The sequence below is a fragment of the Dromaius novaehollandiae genome, chromosome 21 (assembly GCF_036370855.1).
Source record: "Dromaius novaehollandiae isolate bDroNov1 chromosome 21, bDroNov1.hap1, whole genome shotgun sequence".
NCBI lineage: Eukaryota > Metazoa > Chordata > Aves > Casuariiformes > Dromaiidae > Dromaius > Dromaius novaehollandiae.
Window position 1 is genome coordinate 5,089,932 of NC_088118.1, and position 13,573 is coordinate 5,103,504.

Sequence of the window (13,573 nt, forward strand, 5' to 3'; positions counted from 1 at the left end):
AGACACAGGAGATTGGAGGAGACTCTGATCAATTACCCTTGATCCACCTCTCTGTGAGGTAGAAAAAATTGACAATTAAATAACAAAAGAACGTAAATTATTTATCATTTATTACTGAAATAATTCAAGTAATAATGAAATTATCTGGGCTTTGAGCCAGAAAAGGGAAGAAAGTTGAATGAATGCACCAGAATTTTCCACATCCTCTGCCTTCTCCTCTGAAAGGCCTTTGCCTGGCTGGCTTAGGTACTAATAACATGCTGTGTAGCAGTGGCAGGCTGTGGTTTCTCTAGGTGTACATGCAGGCTGGGAAGGCCATGTGTCAGGTGGCTCAAGCCCTGATGCGGCAGATCTGTGACTATCGGCGTTAACGTTAGCTCAGGTCTGTCTGGAATTGTGTGCCTGAATCACAGGATAGACGTGTCCAAGAGGGGCTGCTGGCAGCGCCTGCTCTTTCTTTGTCACCAAGTGAAGGAGGGAGGTATGTTTTCCTCACTCATTTTGCACCATTCCCTGCTTTAGTTATTAGCCCGTATAGGTCTGCCATGCCGCTGAGACGAAATCCCCTTTGAAGACTATTTAAGGTGTTAAATGTGCTTGGCTTGATGTAGGGACTCTCTGTACTGTGGATGGGAGGTGGACTGGCCTCCCTCGACAAGAGGAGAGAGCGTAAGAACATTGGAGAGCAGGGGCAGATAAAGCGTGAACAGAAAACAGCTGTCCTCCTTGCCGTGGCACCAGTGCAAAACCCCTTTTGTTGCTGGGGAAGAGCCAGTTTGGATAATCAGATCAGGAGGCAGAGGCATGGGGCAGTGACAGTGAGAATAAAGCATAAACCACAGCAGAGCAAACTGGTAGAGAAGTGGCAGTTAAAGGAACAGTGGAATGAGGCAGCTGGGGCAGATACACATGCCTGACCAGGCACGTGAACAAACAGATTACAGCAAAAATGTGAAGTCCATGGCCACAGCTAGAGGTGACCTTTACTTTTACACAAGAGCTGCTTCTGACTGTAGCTGCTGAGATCCATACCCTGCTGCATGATGCTTGGCTGTGGTCTGCTTCTGTAGGTCTCCTGTGTTTTCATGTCCTCTCTATCTTATCTTTCTGTTCTCTTGTTTTTCCTCCATGTATTTTCAGCATGAGAGACAGTACATCCGGAGAGTAAGCACTGGCTGCATTCTTTGTGGTTTTCCCCGCCTCCAATTATTTTCCTTAAAACCCGACCAAACCAAAACAGAAAACGCGTTCTAGTTTCCAGAGGCATTCTAGCCAGCTAAAAGCAGCGATGTGGAAATATGGATGGGCCACAAACTCCAGGAAGGCAGTCAATCCTACTTGGCAGTATTACCGTTGTCAAAAATGCACTAGTGCATCTCCTTGATACAGCTTCCCTTCCTTGCCAGCCCCTTCCAGGTAGGATTTTTCTGGCACTGAAGCCATTCGGACTACCCTATTCCCTTCTGCACTGAGAACAGCTCCAGAAATTAATCTGGGGAGGCTGCCCTCCATGGAGTCTTGCAATTTAGCTTCCCCTCACTTTCATTTTCCTTAAACTTCTGTATGCTCAGACCAAATGCCCCACATTGTTCTTGGTGACACTTTGGCAACCCTCGGTGCCACATACTGTACAAACACAAGCCGAAAAGATAGTCCTTGCTCAAAGAGCACACAACCCTCAAAGCTCCCCAGAGCATCAGTGGTCAGAAGGCCACTTTTATAAGATGGTAACTTCATTCTGCTGCTTTTAACTGGCCTTTTTGTCCTTGTAGCACTGTATCCCTCTTTGCCAGTTGGAACCTTTCCCTTTCTCTCTTCAGAATTCCTTTCTACTTTTTCCTCAAGATGATTGCAACTTCTTCTCCCTCCTTGTGTGTTCTCCTTTCGATCCTACCAATGCATTTTGGGATTGCTATCCCTAGCAGATTGACAAGTGGGAGAAAGGGAGTGAACCAAGGTCACGGTATGGTTTGGCAAGAGACCTTTCCTTTCTTGGTCTTGGTACGTTTTCTTCTTTGCTCTCCAGAGGAAGAGTACAGACTGGTCATGGCAGGTGCCCCGTGAGATTTAGAAAAGAACGCCAGTTTGAGAGTAAAGGTACTCAACCTTATGGTGTTGGCTTTGTGTTCGTGTCCTCATGGCGGAAGAGCACACATCGCGGGGCTGGCGGCGTTCGCTAGCAGCAGAAAGGAAAAGCCCTCTGAGGGGTTTGTTGTGCCCTTGGTGAGGAGCAGCAGGCAGGGAGACTCTGACCTAGGAGAACCGTTACTCTTGCAGGCTAAAACTCAGTTTGCTGGTCAGCTGTGCTTTAGGCCCTGCCTGTTTATGCTTAGGCATCAGGATGCAGTTTGAGTATGTCTACTTTGGGCCTGTGTGTTTGCATGTTGAATTATTATTTATTATTTATTTTTTAGAGAAGAGTAGAACTCAGAACCAAGTTGTCTCTGTAATTTTGTTCACTAAAACACAGGTGGGCCTTGTTCCACAGACCTGATGTGCTTAAAGAGGTGAGGAATTCGTGCATCTCCTATCTGGTGACTAGTGGGAAAAAAATAACAGTGAGAAGACACTAATTACCACTCTCTGGTGTTCTTAAATACTGCTAGAAACTTCTGCTCTCTTTGTAAGACTTCTGCTGAAAAGATTGACAGCAGCACAGTTCTACCTACTAGTCTTTGGGAGAACAAAGCCTGCACTGCAGATTACACTGAGCGGGACAAAGCCCTGGCACAAGCCCTGCGTCTGCAGTTCTGCAACGAGCGCTGCGCACGCACGGGAGCTTTCCAGCCGATGGCTCCGGCGTGTCATTTTGTGTAGGCCTCTGCTGAGCCGTTCGCAAAACTGAAGAGTCCGCTTCTGGTTTCGTCTCACTCAGGGCAGCGTGCATTTCCCTCTGATCACAGATCTGCAACAGTGGAGGCTCTCTCCAGCTGTAGCGCTGGAGCTGGGTACGCTGTGTCACTGTTTAATACCTTTGCAAAGTAGGGGGGAAAATAACGCTCAGTGAATATAGTAATATTGGGACTGTGCAGTCTGTGTGTATCCTCCGTAACTTTTGAACTTCTGAGCCAATTTTGGCCTGGCTTGCAGCAGTGAAAGTCTCAGAAATAACTCTGGCCCCATGCAAATAGGTAGCCATGTAAAGGAGGGAGCCCCGGCTCTGGGAAAACTGCAACAGAAGCGTGTGCATTATGCGATGGTCGAGAATCCATGGTAGATTGCGATGCTGAGAGGGGCCTTACTTTGTGAGAATCCTCACGCAGAACTAGCAGCTTCTTAAAAACAGCATCGAGCAATCACAAGACTGAGCGCCGTAGGAAATTGGCCTTTGCTGGCCTTAGTGTGGTGTCTTTTTTCCCTTGCAGTACCCTACTGGAGATCTCACAGATACCACAGTGGAGGGGAAATGCCAGCTGTTGGAAAGAGTAAAATATTCCTTGTAGAGTCTGTGAGGGATAAATTATGCATCTTTTTAGAGAAAATATCAGAAACAGCTTTCCAGCGGATGGCAGCCTGAGCCTGACTCAGCAGCAGCAAGCGTGTAAACAGAAGGTTCACTGCAGAAACGCCAGGCCCACTGATGAGTAAGGTGTCGAATGAACAGCAGTTTTCCCTGTAAACCAGTGGAGTTGGCTTTAAGTTTTGGCAACCATTTTGTCAAATTATTTCTGGAGCAATGCAAACTCATTGTCTTACAGGTTTTCTCTACAGGCAGTTCCTTTCAGATGTTGCCCATATGGATTACGAGGCCTGGCATTGTTACCGCGGTTTAGAAGTACTGTACTAGAATGGCTTTTGGTGCAAGTTCAGGTGATGCTGAATTCAAATCTGCTTTCCACTCCAAATTGCAAGCGATTTCTTTGAAGCTTCTCCCTCTGCCATGCATTCACTTAAAAAAAAAAAAAAAAAAAAAAAAAAAAAAGGCTACCTCTCCTGTGGGACAGGCGGCCAGGCTCTCTGCTGGCGTTAGTCAGCATCGCAGTCCTCTGTCAGTGCAGGTCTAAACTCTCCCACCCGAGCAGGGGGACGCATGCCGTTCTGTTCAGTAATTTCTGTGCTCTCTCCAGAAAAAACATAAATTCTCCCTATAGAGTTAGAAGTAAGGCCATCATTCATGAAATCAGAGAAGAGGATTTTCCTTCCTCCTCTTCTCCCTGCCTCTTGCCATCTCCTCCCAACTGTTTCTGTGGTGCGTGCTGTGCAAGACTGTGCCTTTCTCAGTTCTCGTGTTGTCCTGTCCCATCCCCCAGCAATGGTTGCTTTAGATTTCCTGTCAGAAGATTTGTTAGTGTATTAACAGTCCAAACCAGTGAGACTTTGCCATGGGAGAGCCACCCTTTTCTCCCCTTTTCCCCCACTGAGCCCCTGCTCTCCACCCTTCCCAGTGCCATTCTGTCCTATCTCTCTCTGTTTGCAGTAGAGTTAATGTTTACTGTCCCCAGCTCCGGTTAGCCCTTCCTATCGCATGTGCCATTCCTGCTCTGGGGAGGGAGGCGGGTGGGTGTGTAGACACAGATCCTGGCGGTTTCGTCGGAAGTAATTCCGTAAGCAGTTCCAGCAAAGGGGCCCATTCAGTGAACAGTCCCGCTACCGTGCACTTGTCTGTAACGCCAATACCTTGTCCTTCCGCTGTCGAGCAGGGACTGCAGTGGGTGTCAGAGGTTACAGAAATTTTGTTTGCTCTCCCCGCCTCTCGCGGGCAGGTGGATATACTGCTTTCCTTCTAACAGTGCTAGCAGAGATACCCGAGAGCTGTCTAGCATCAGCAGTGCTTTTGTGGAGCATCTGGGGGGAGAGAAGAGGGGAGAGCGAGCTTGCCTGCTCTTCCCCTTAGAGGGCAGCTTGCGGTCACTGGTCCTGGAATGAAACAGTGACTTTGCGGAGTTTTTTTGTTTGGTTTGTTTTGGAGATATCCGTGTGCCCACTTTGTTAGGAGGAATTAGGGATTTTCTTCATATGCTTATGCTTACGACTACTTCGTGCAGGCTCAGCAGCACTGGTGGTGTGGTGGGGACTTCTCCCTGTGCATTTCTGTACTTGTGCAGAGAGGGATGGAGAGTTTGGGCACCGACAGGGAGTTCCAGAGCTCCAAGCAGTCTTCCTGAAACCCGCAGGGAGTTCGTTTGCTGGAGCCTGAAGGAAGCCTTTGCCCTTCCTTTCTGAAGTGACCTGACTAATGAATGAAACCTAGTAAGACCCGTGCTTTTTCAGGGCTCAGAGATACATACAGGACTTGCAGAGCCCCTGAGAACTCCAGCTATTCGGGTCCCGAATGGCTGATTTCATCATCGCTTTATTCTTTAGACTGGTCTCTCCTTACCCCAGCCCCCCCTCGCGCCTCCCCCAACACGCGCTCTGTCCAACAACTTTCCATTACAGGAAACATCTGCTGGGAGGCAGGGCTGAGCCTGGGTTACTGCAGGGCATTGGCCGACAGAGTTAGCCAGCTACAGTAACTTAAAGCATGTGCGAGTCATTTTGGTATCTCCCCACCCGCTCCTTCCATGAGAAACATTAACAAAGACCAAAGCTGCCTTTCAGAGAGAGGGACTAGGGAGGAGAGCCTGAGGCAGGCACTGGAGGAATAAGAATCACTGCTTCTCTGGCTTAAAAGAGAAGAAGATAGCTGAAGTCTCTGGGCTGTTTATCGTCCTGTTGAGTCTGGGAAAGTGCAGCTAGATCTGTGAATTACAGCTAGTCCAGTGGGGTGCTGCCTCTCGGAACTATTTAAGTTACTTGCTCTGGCGAACTATTTAAGTTACTTGCTCTGGCAGCCCAGGACATCGGGCCTGGGTCGGGAGTTACAGATGCCTTACGCAGACCTGCTTTGGACTGCTCAGGCTGCTGGCACTTTTGCCGTGCTCCTTTAAGCAATACCTTCAGCAAGAAGCTGGTGAGACTGGAGCAGAAGAGTGCAAAGGTTGCTCGCCAGCACACTTCCCCTAATGAGCCACTTCTTCAAAGTCCTCTGGAGGGTGAATCCTCTCTCAGAGCAACAGAGCCGCTTAGGGCAGACGACCCGAATGTGAGCAGGAAACTAGGGGAAGGCACGTATACTCCTGCCAGGCTGCTGCATCTCTTTCGACTTTGAATCTAAACAAGAAACAGTGACAGCAGGAACAGGAAAAGCAGAGTCTGACGGAGAACACGGGGAGCTGTGCAAGTTCTGAGGGAACGCCATGGATTCCTTGCTGGAGTGCGGGGCTCTCTGGGATCTTGTACTGCATCAGGAATTCCCTTGTCTGCTCTGGGACCTGGAGGGGCTTGTCGACGTATCCCAAGAATATGTCAGCCACGGATCAGATGAAATTCCAGCTGTGAGTGTCTCTCAACTGAGCTGTTTGTCACTGTAACAGAAGTTCTGGTGCTAAACTGAAGTGTCTGGCAGGAGCCAGGTTTTGGATAGGTCAGGGCATCCCTGATGCGGGGAAGGGCGGGGAGCATCCCTCCACATGGAAACTGCACTGCTAAGTCTGGTTGCTGTAAGGCAATGAACCCAAAGCTCAGATCTGATTATAATCCCTATTCCTCCCTCCTTTCTTATCCTCTCTGCCTGCCCCAGGAAATAATGGGATTGGGCTCTTGCTGGAGCCCATCTCTGACCAAGATCTCTAACCCAATATTCAGGCTAGAAGTCTGGTGAGTAAAAATGTATTTCTTTCATCTGCTGGTTTGCATATTTTGTCCAGAAGGGAGACATCTTCCTTTGGGCCCACAAGAAGGGAGCAAATATCTGAAGTGCTGAGCTCTTAAGAAATACTAATTTATTAATAAATCATATTAAAATATGGATCATGGAATGCAGCCACACTTCAAGGGAGAGTGTTTCTAATTCATCGTATTGGTGCAGGAAAGAGGGAATGCTTTTTGTATGTGTGTGTGCGCGCACGGGGGGATGTTCTGTGTTTCCTTCTTCCATTTGACAGCATTTGAAAATATTGTAAGGCTAATGCCAAATAACCTTCATATCCCCCCCCCCCCCCAATCCCTGTGACCCCACCAATACTACTTCTCAAACAGAAGGTGCCTTCTGTAATCGCATTCATTTTTGAGGGCCTTGCTGGGAGGTATGTCCACCGTTCTGCGTTGGCAGAGTTGTACTGCACGGCTGGAAGAGGTGGGAAACTATTGCAGAGAGAGGAGAGGGAGATAGGGTTGTACCCCAGGTTACTTCACCTTCCTTATATTTGGTGGAGAAAGCATGACAGATTAGATGAGAGATACTGGCCTCCCGTATTTGCACCTGCCTCTATTTCAGTCAAAGGATGTTCTGGCTATTCTGAGCTGCTGTTGGCATGTGCGTGGTGTGTAGGAGGCGGTCTTTGGCTAGAACTGTAGCTCCAGAGACGGAGTCACGTTAAAGTTTAGTAAACAGCAGAGAAGCCAGCTCCTGATCGCCGTGCAGCCAACAGCACGAGTTTTCTTTGACTGCCTTCCATGAGGCCAAGTGTCTGCATAATAAATGCGAAACGTGGTCAAGTCCCTCCGAGAACCTCTTTGGAGCCCCGCAGAAGTGTCCTCGCTTTACCAGCGAGTCGCTGTGGGTTCACTGGCTGCCAGGCGCAGTGCTCGATGGGGACAGGAAAGGGACGGCTGCAGAATTCCTGAGCCCCCAATGATGGTGATCATTCAAGCTTCCCTGGCAGGATTGCAGCTGTACTGAAGTGCCTCTTCTCTGGGGTTGCTACACTGTTCCCGGGAGTGTTGGGGATTGGCAGCTAACTGATGAATTGCAAACAGAGGCTGTGTCATATCTCCTGCAGCGTAGGATTGCGGGAAATGAGATTTCTCCTACAGCCACAGCTTCCACGCAATTCCACGCTGCTGCCTAGCAGACAAAGGCATAGACCTTCTACTCTATTCTTGCTCTTTCCTTACGAGTCAGGTTCTCCTCTTCTTCTCACTTAATGGACTATATCCCAAATCCTCCCATCCTTATGTCTGGTGTGATGGGAGCTCCTGGACTCATGCTTTGTATGTGCATCTGATCCCCTTCCTCCTTACCATGGTGTTCCTGTTTTCCCACTCCATTTCTCTGTACTCATGCCTGCCCCTCTCTTTAACAGGCACTCTGTTATTTGCAGGTGTTGAGTCCAACATACAAACAACGGAATGAAGATTTCAGGAAACTCTTCAAACAGCTTCCTGACACAGAGCGCCTCATCGTAGGTAAGCACAGCCCCTTTGTGCTGCAGTCTGTTGTGCCAGGCTATAGTCTGGGACGAAATCCAGCACCAGGGCATGCAGCTTTTCTCTCTTCAAAGAGATTGCCACCAAAGGAACTAGCCCGGCGTCTCTTTCCTGTGGACAGTCAATCCCCCTCCTTGCCATTTCTAATGGGTTTCATTCATTTGGCTTCAGGAGAGCAATGCTGGTTTGTATCAGCGGCACCTCTGTCGCCTCAGGATTTGGGGAACGTGCTTTCCCCTACCGTGCTCCCCCAAACCAGAGAGTTTGTCAGTGCTTGAGCTCTTTTCTCATTGGGGTAGGATGGCACGTCCCAGCACGCATGCCGCTGAGCTTCCCCTTTTCTAGCCCCTTTGTGCATGCCCCAGGCTCCCTACTCACACACGTCTGTCCTTCCCATATCCATTTAGGCTTTGGCCATGCAACGAACTAGTGATTGCCCAGGGCACTGCATCTGTTCTTTTATCTTATGTAACTGGTGATCTCATACCATGTCTCATGCTGTTGAAAGAGGTACATACGAGAAGAGAAACACGAATTGTTTAGGATGCTTAAACTGGGAGAGAGATGAACAGTGGCACTAGAAAGTGAAAAGGAAAACACGGGTTAAAATGTGGAAATCTTTTGTCAGATGTTTCAGAATGCCCTGCTAATAAAGCGAGATAATCAGTCAGACAGACAGCCTGCCTGTGATGTGTCCTTGGGAGGAATCCTAGCTTAGTGGATAGAGCAGCGATTGTGGCACAGCACCTTCCGGCTCTGCCTTTGACTTTGTGCAGGTCAAGTAGCTTCTTCTCTTGGTGCTCCTGCTTATCCTCACCCTTAGGCTGTCCCGTCTGTTTTTGATGCTCCTTAATTATCACGTTCTCTACCCACAGATTACTCATGTGCGCTTCAAAGAGACATTCTCCTGCAGGGCCGCCTCTACCTCTCCGAAAACTGGATCTGCTTTTACAGCAACATCTTCCGCTGGGAAACGCTGGTGAGGCTCTCTGACTGTCCCACTGAGCGTGTGTTTTGTGTCAGTGTGTTTGCTGACAGCCTTAAAAGCACTCTTTCCATTGCCTTTCTCATCAGTGTCTCTCTCTACCTGCTTTCGTTTTCTCCCTTCCCCTTTCTGCATGGCTGTGACTGTAGCTGACAGTCCGCTTGAAGGATATCTGCTCGATGACCAAGGAAAAAACAGCACGGCTCATTCCTAATGCCATCCAAGTTTGCACTGACACTGAAAAGGTATATCCTTGAATCCGCCATCTCTGGGGCCACACTTTATGGATTTCAGGGGCAGGGGAATACTGAGCGTGTTAAGCTCCCTCTGAGGGATGTTTCCAAACTGCCTGCTTGTGGTGCTTGGGGCCGGAGGGAAGCACTAAGGGAAAAAAAGGGGAGGTGTGGAGCTTCTGCAGACCTCAGGCTTGAGCCGAATCTGAAACGTATGTAGCTCCTATGTGGGGTGTGGGGCGGGTAGATCTGAGCTATGCAGCAGCACACAGCTAACTGAGCTGTTTCTGTGCTCAGACTCACTCCCTCGGGTGAGAGGCACTCAGCTCTCTCCTTCAGTCTGTGCCCAAGAACTGAGCAGCTGTGCTGTTTGGCTTGCTCAGTCCTTCTGTGAGCTGTGGCTGGAAAGTGTTTCAAACAGGCTTGTCTCTTCCTCTCCCCTTTTTGGGGCCTTTTCTGAACTGATTATTCTCTCCACCTCTTCCATTCAGCACTTTTTTACTTCCTTTGGGGCCCGAGACAGGACGTACATGATGATGTTCAGACTCTGGCAGAATGCCCTCCTTGACAAGGTACAGAGAACAGCACCTCTGTGTTGGGGTGGGATGACAGGGAAGTGGTGAATTGATGCAGGAGCATAATACCGCTGTCTAATTTATATGTGAAGAGAGATGTAGAGACAGTAAGCACGTACGTTTTTAAGCAAAGCGAGTACATAACTGCAGGTGCAATCGTCTCTTTTTGCATGGAATTCCCTCTGTGTAGAGACATGTCTTGCACACATCTGTGTGCCTCTGCTGAGGTGTGGAAGCGCCTGCCTCAGGAAGGAGTTTTTGTGAGATCCTTATTTCAAGTGAAACAGGCCAGAAGAAGGCAGTTAAAAACTGCGGTGCTAGTAGCTGACTCCACGAGCAAAGCTCTTAGCAAGTCTGTGCTTCAAAAGGGTAGAGCTCAAGCTAGGACAGGACAAGAACGTGTGTTCAGGGCATCCCCCAAAACATATGAGAACAACGGCAGGTGCAGGGCGCGTTGGGTAAGGGCTCAGTAGGCTGGATTCTAAAATAAGGCAGGGATGTGCACCTGCTACGCCAGAGGCCCCCTATGTCTTATGTCTGATGTGACTAGCAGTTCCACGGTCCATTCAGTATTTCTGGCTCACTGCAGGAGTGAGACTCATGAACCGATCTTACAGGGCTGCAAGCATTTGGAGATGTTCTGAGCTTGAGTTCATACCATACTTGGAAGGATTAAGTAATCAAACACCAGAATGCCCCGTCCTGAAATCAGGGCAGTGCTTAGTATGCAAAAGGATCGCTTTGCATTGGGTGGTTTGTATGGCTACCATATGCTGTAATTTAATCAGCCTTGTGAAGTTCCTAACAGAGTTCAGTGCCCTTGGTTTCAAGGTCAAAACAAACGGGAACTGAGATTTGGAGCGGTATAGGCAGGAAACACTTAAAAAGCTCTTTTACCAAATCTAGGGTCGAAGACTGGCAGGAGAGAGAGAGGGAGGGAGAGAGAAAGAGCCTGGCCCCGTTTTCCTGATAAAACATGTGAACTCTAAATAGAGTGCGTACATGAAGAAGGTGAAACAGAGGGAGATACTCTTCCGGATAGGTTTCCCATTTGAGTTTTTCCATGCCTTTGATCCTTACTTTGACAGTGCTGCAGTATTAGGAGATAGACTATAATCTTTCTAGCTTGTCACATACAGTAACTGCAGGAAGAAATTCAAGCTAGCCAACTCTGAAAAAGTTTACTAGATTTGTTTTCCCTCATTATGAAGAAATTTTTGTCATTGGTCATAAATTTCTCATGGGTAAAAAAACCCAGTCCTTTTCATCCCTGTGCCACAGATTTAAGTCACAAGTTCTCCAGCCCCATTTCTTAGGGAGTTCTCCAGCCCCATTTTGTAGGCGCTCCTGGATGCAGTCATATGGTGATCAACTGATCTGCATCCCTAAAAAGTCGTCTTGGTAATTCATTTTCTCTTTCTAACTGGAGATACATACAGGCTTTTCACAGTAGTCTCCGGTGAGATAAATGCCTCTTGATTTTAAACTGCAGCAGGAAACTTTCTCTCTTTTTGCTGCTGTTTCAGATAGTTTTAACTGCAGCTGTAATCTTTAGGCAGTTTTAATTTAAACAAGCTGGAGGAGGAAAACTCATAAGGCTTTGGACTTTGGTATAGGTGTAGTTACTAAGTAGAGGTATGGCAGAAGAGAGGAGAAAAACTTGCATGGAGGAGAGATCAGTTTCCTAGAAAAGACAGAATTATTGGTCACATTATCACAAGTACAGCATCATAGTTCTGCAAGAGCTTGTTAAGTATGCAGAAACCCTCGTTTCTTGTGCTGCTGTGGATGTAGCCTCGTGTTGGCTTTCCAAAGGTGTGTTAAATAACATGAGATAATGGCATGGAAAAATAACCAAGCTGGATTTTAAGGCAGAACCTGAGCTGACAGTAAAATCTTGCTTGGCCAAAGTTATCCTTGATCAGGGCACTTTCTAAGCCAGCTTGGAACAAGTGTGTAAGAACACACAGGCCCGCAACCCCTAGCCAGCATGGAGCTGGGCCAGCCTTCCCGTAGCATGCAGTCCACCTCGGAGCAGCACTGGAATTCGGGAAAGGTGAGACCGTCAGACGGCTCTGACCTCCCATCAGGGGTTGTGTCAGAATCTCTCACTTCTGCTTTCAGGGCAAGAAACTTTATACTCCTGAGAATGAATGTTACACTTGAGAAAGATATAAGCATGGCATAAGCTTTCTGAATGCCAGCATTTTTGGTTTTGACTCCTACTGGGAGAAAACTGGCCGGGGCTGGGGAAAAAGGTATCACAGTCCTTAGTGCTGTTCACTGCCATGACCTATTGCCTAAGTCAAACATGAAAATTATTTAGTCAATACCAAATTAGCACTTGGAAGTGCGAGACCCAGTGTAGGTGGGAAGTGAGGTGAATTCATTAACTTTTAGGATTCTCAGGTGAAAACGTGTGCTCTTCTCTGTTCTCCTCCTTAGCCTCTCTGTCCGAAGGAGCTTTGGCACTTTGTCCACCAGTGTTACGGGAATGAGCTGGGTCTGACCAGTGACGATGAAGACTACGTGCCTCCTGACGATGACTTCAACACAATGGGGTGAGTGAGGAGGGATAAAATCTGGTTGGGATGAGAAAAGATGGCCTCTGGAAAGCAAGAGCCCTGATGCATCAAATGCCTCAAACTGCTACTGCTTTCTTCCCTGTGAGAGATTCTGGGTTCTGGCCAAATATTTGGCCTTAAATGTGCAATGTCTGAAAAGCTTAAACCATAACGTTTCCTCATGGATGTCATGTTTCAGTAGGAACTGAAATGGCTGCCCCTTTCCTCGCCGAGCTAAATGATCAATTCTGTTAGTTCCTGGCAAATACCGCAATGTCCCCGTCAGCAGGCCAGTCAGTGTGTTACCTGGTCAGAAAGTGCTGATGTTTGTCAGCTCTTGGCGTAAACATCTGAGAAGTTTGGGCCTGACATCCCCTGCACTGAGCCATTTCTGCTTCCAGTCAGACTGCCAACTGCATAGAAACTGTCTTACTTGCACCATGTGTCCAGTTGTAGCTGCACTGAGAGGGGTAAACATAAAAACTTGTGTTCCCTGTGGGGTCTCAGCTACTGTGAAGAAATCCCCGTGGAAGAGAACGAAGTCAACGACAGCTCCTCAAAAAGCAGCATGGAGGCCAAGCCGGAAGCCAGCCCTCAGCTGCCAAAGAAATCTGTCACTGCCAGCACATTGACATCTACAGGAAGCAGTGAAGCACCCGCCTCGGTAAGCGTTCCTCCTCCATTGCAGTGGGAACGGTAATCCTTGTCTCTGGGATCGCACTGGCACTCTCTGAATGTACAGGGTAACCGTTTACCCTATAACTTCTCTGCCACTGCAGCTGACCACAGTCCTTGAGTCGCTGATGTCTGTGGGCACGGCATTTACCCAAGAAAAAATGAGCAAAAGTTGCCTGTCTGTAAAGCCAGTGAATTGACACTTTCAGCAGCAAGGGTATCTTGCCATCTGTAGTTTTAGATTAAAAGAAGTGGGGCTTTGGAGAAGGGCTGTATTTTCTCCTCTTCCTTCAGTCATCCTCTAGGAAACATTGTGTGCCTTCACACGGTATCACACCATAGCAGACCTTG

The 13,573-nt window shown here is 48.2% G+C and overlaps 1 protein-coding gene across 4 annotated transcripts in view; it reads left to right on the forward strand.

Moving 5' to 3' along the window:
- Positions 1–13,573, forward strand: part of GRAMD1B (GRAM domain containing 1B) — a 169,763-nt gene that overhangs the window by 143,557 nt on the left and 12,633 nt on the right. For 2 of the 4 annotated variants that reach the window (XM_064524292.1, XM_064524291.1), the window contains 6 exons: positions 8,067–8,169; positions 9,066–9,169; positions 9,325–9,420; positions 9,900–9,980; positions 12,429–12,544; positions 12,998–13,211. In XM_064524292.1, coding sequence (XP_064380362.1) covers positions 8,067–8,169; positions 9,066–9,169; positions 9,325–9,420; positions 9,900–9,980; positions 12,429–12,544; positions 12,998–13,211 — 714 coding nt within the window. Of the gene's footprint in view, positions 1–5,335; positions 6,318–8,066; positions 8,170–9,065; positions 9,170–9,324; positions 9,421–9,899; positions 9,981–12,428; positions 12,545–12,997; positions 13,212–13,573 lie in introns of those variants that run through there. The other 2 variants (XR_010392509.1, XM_026099222.2) reach the window with 2 other exon arrangements.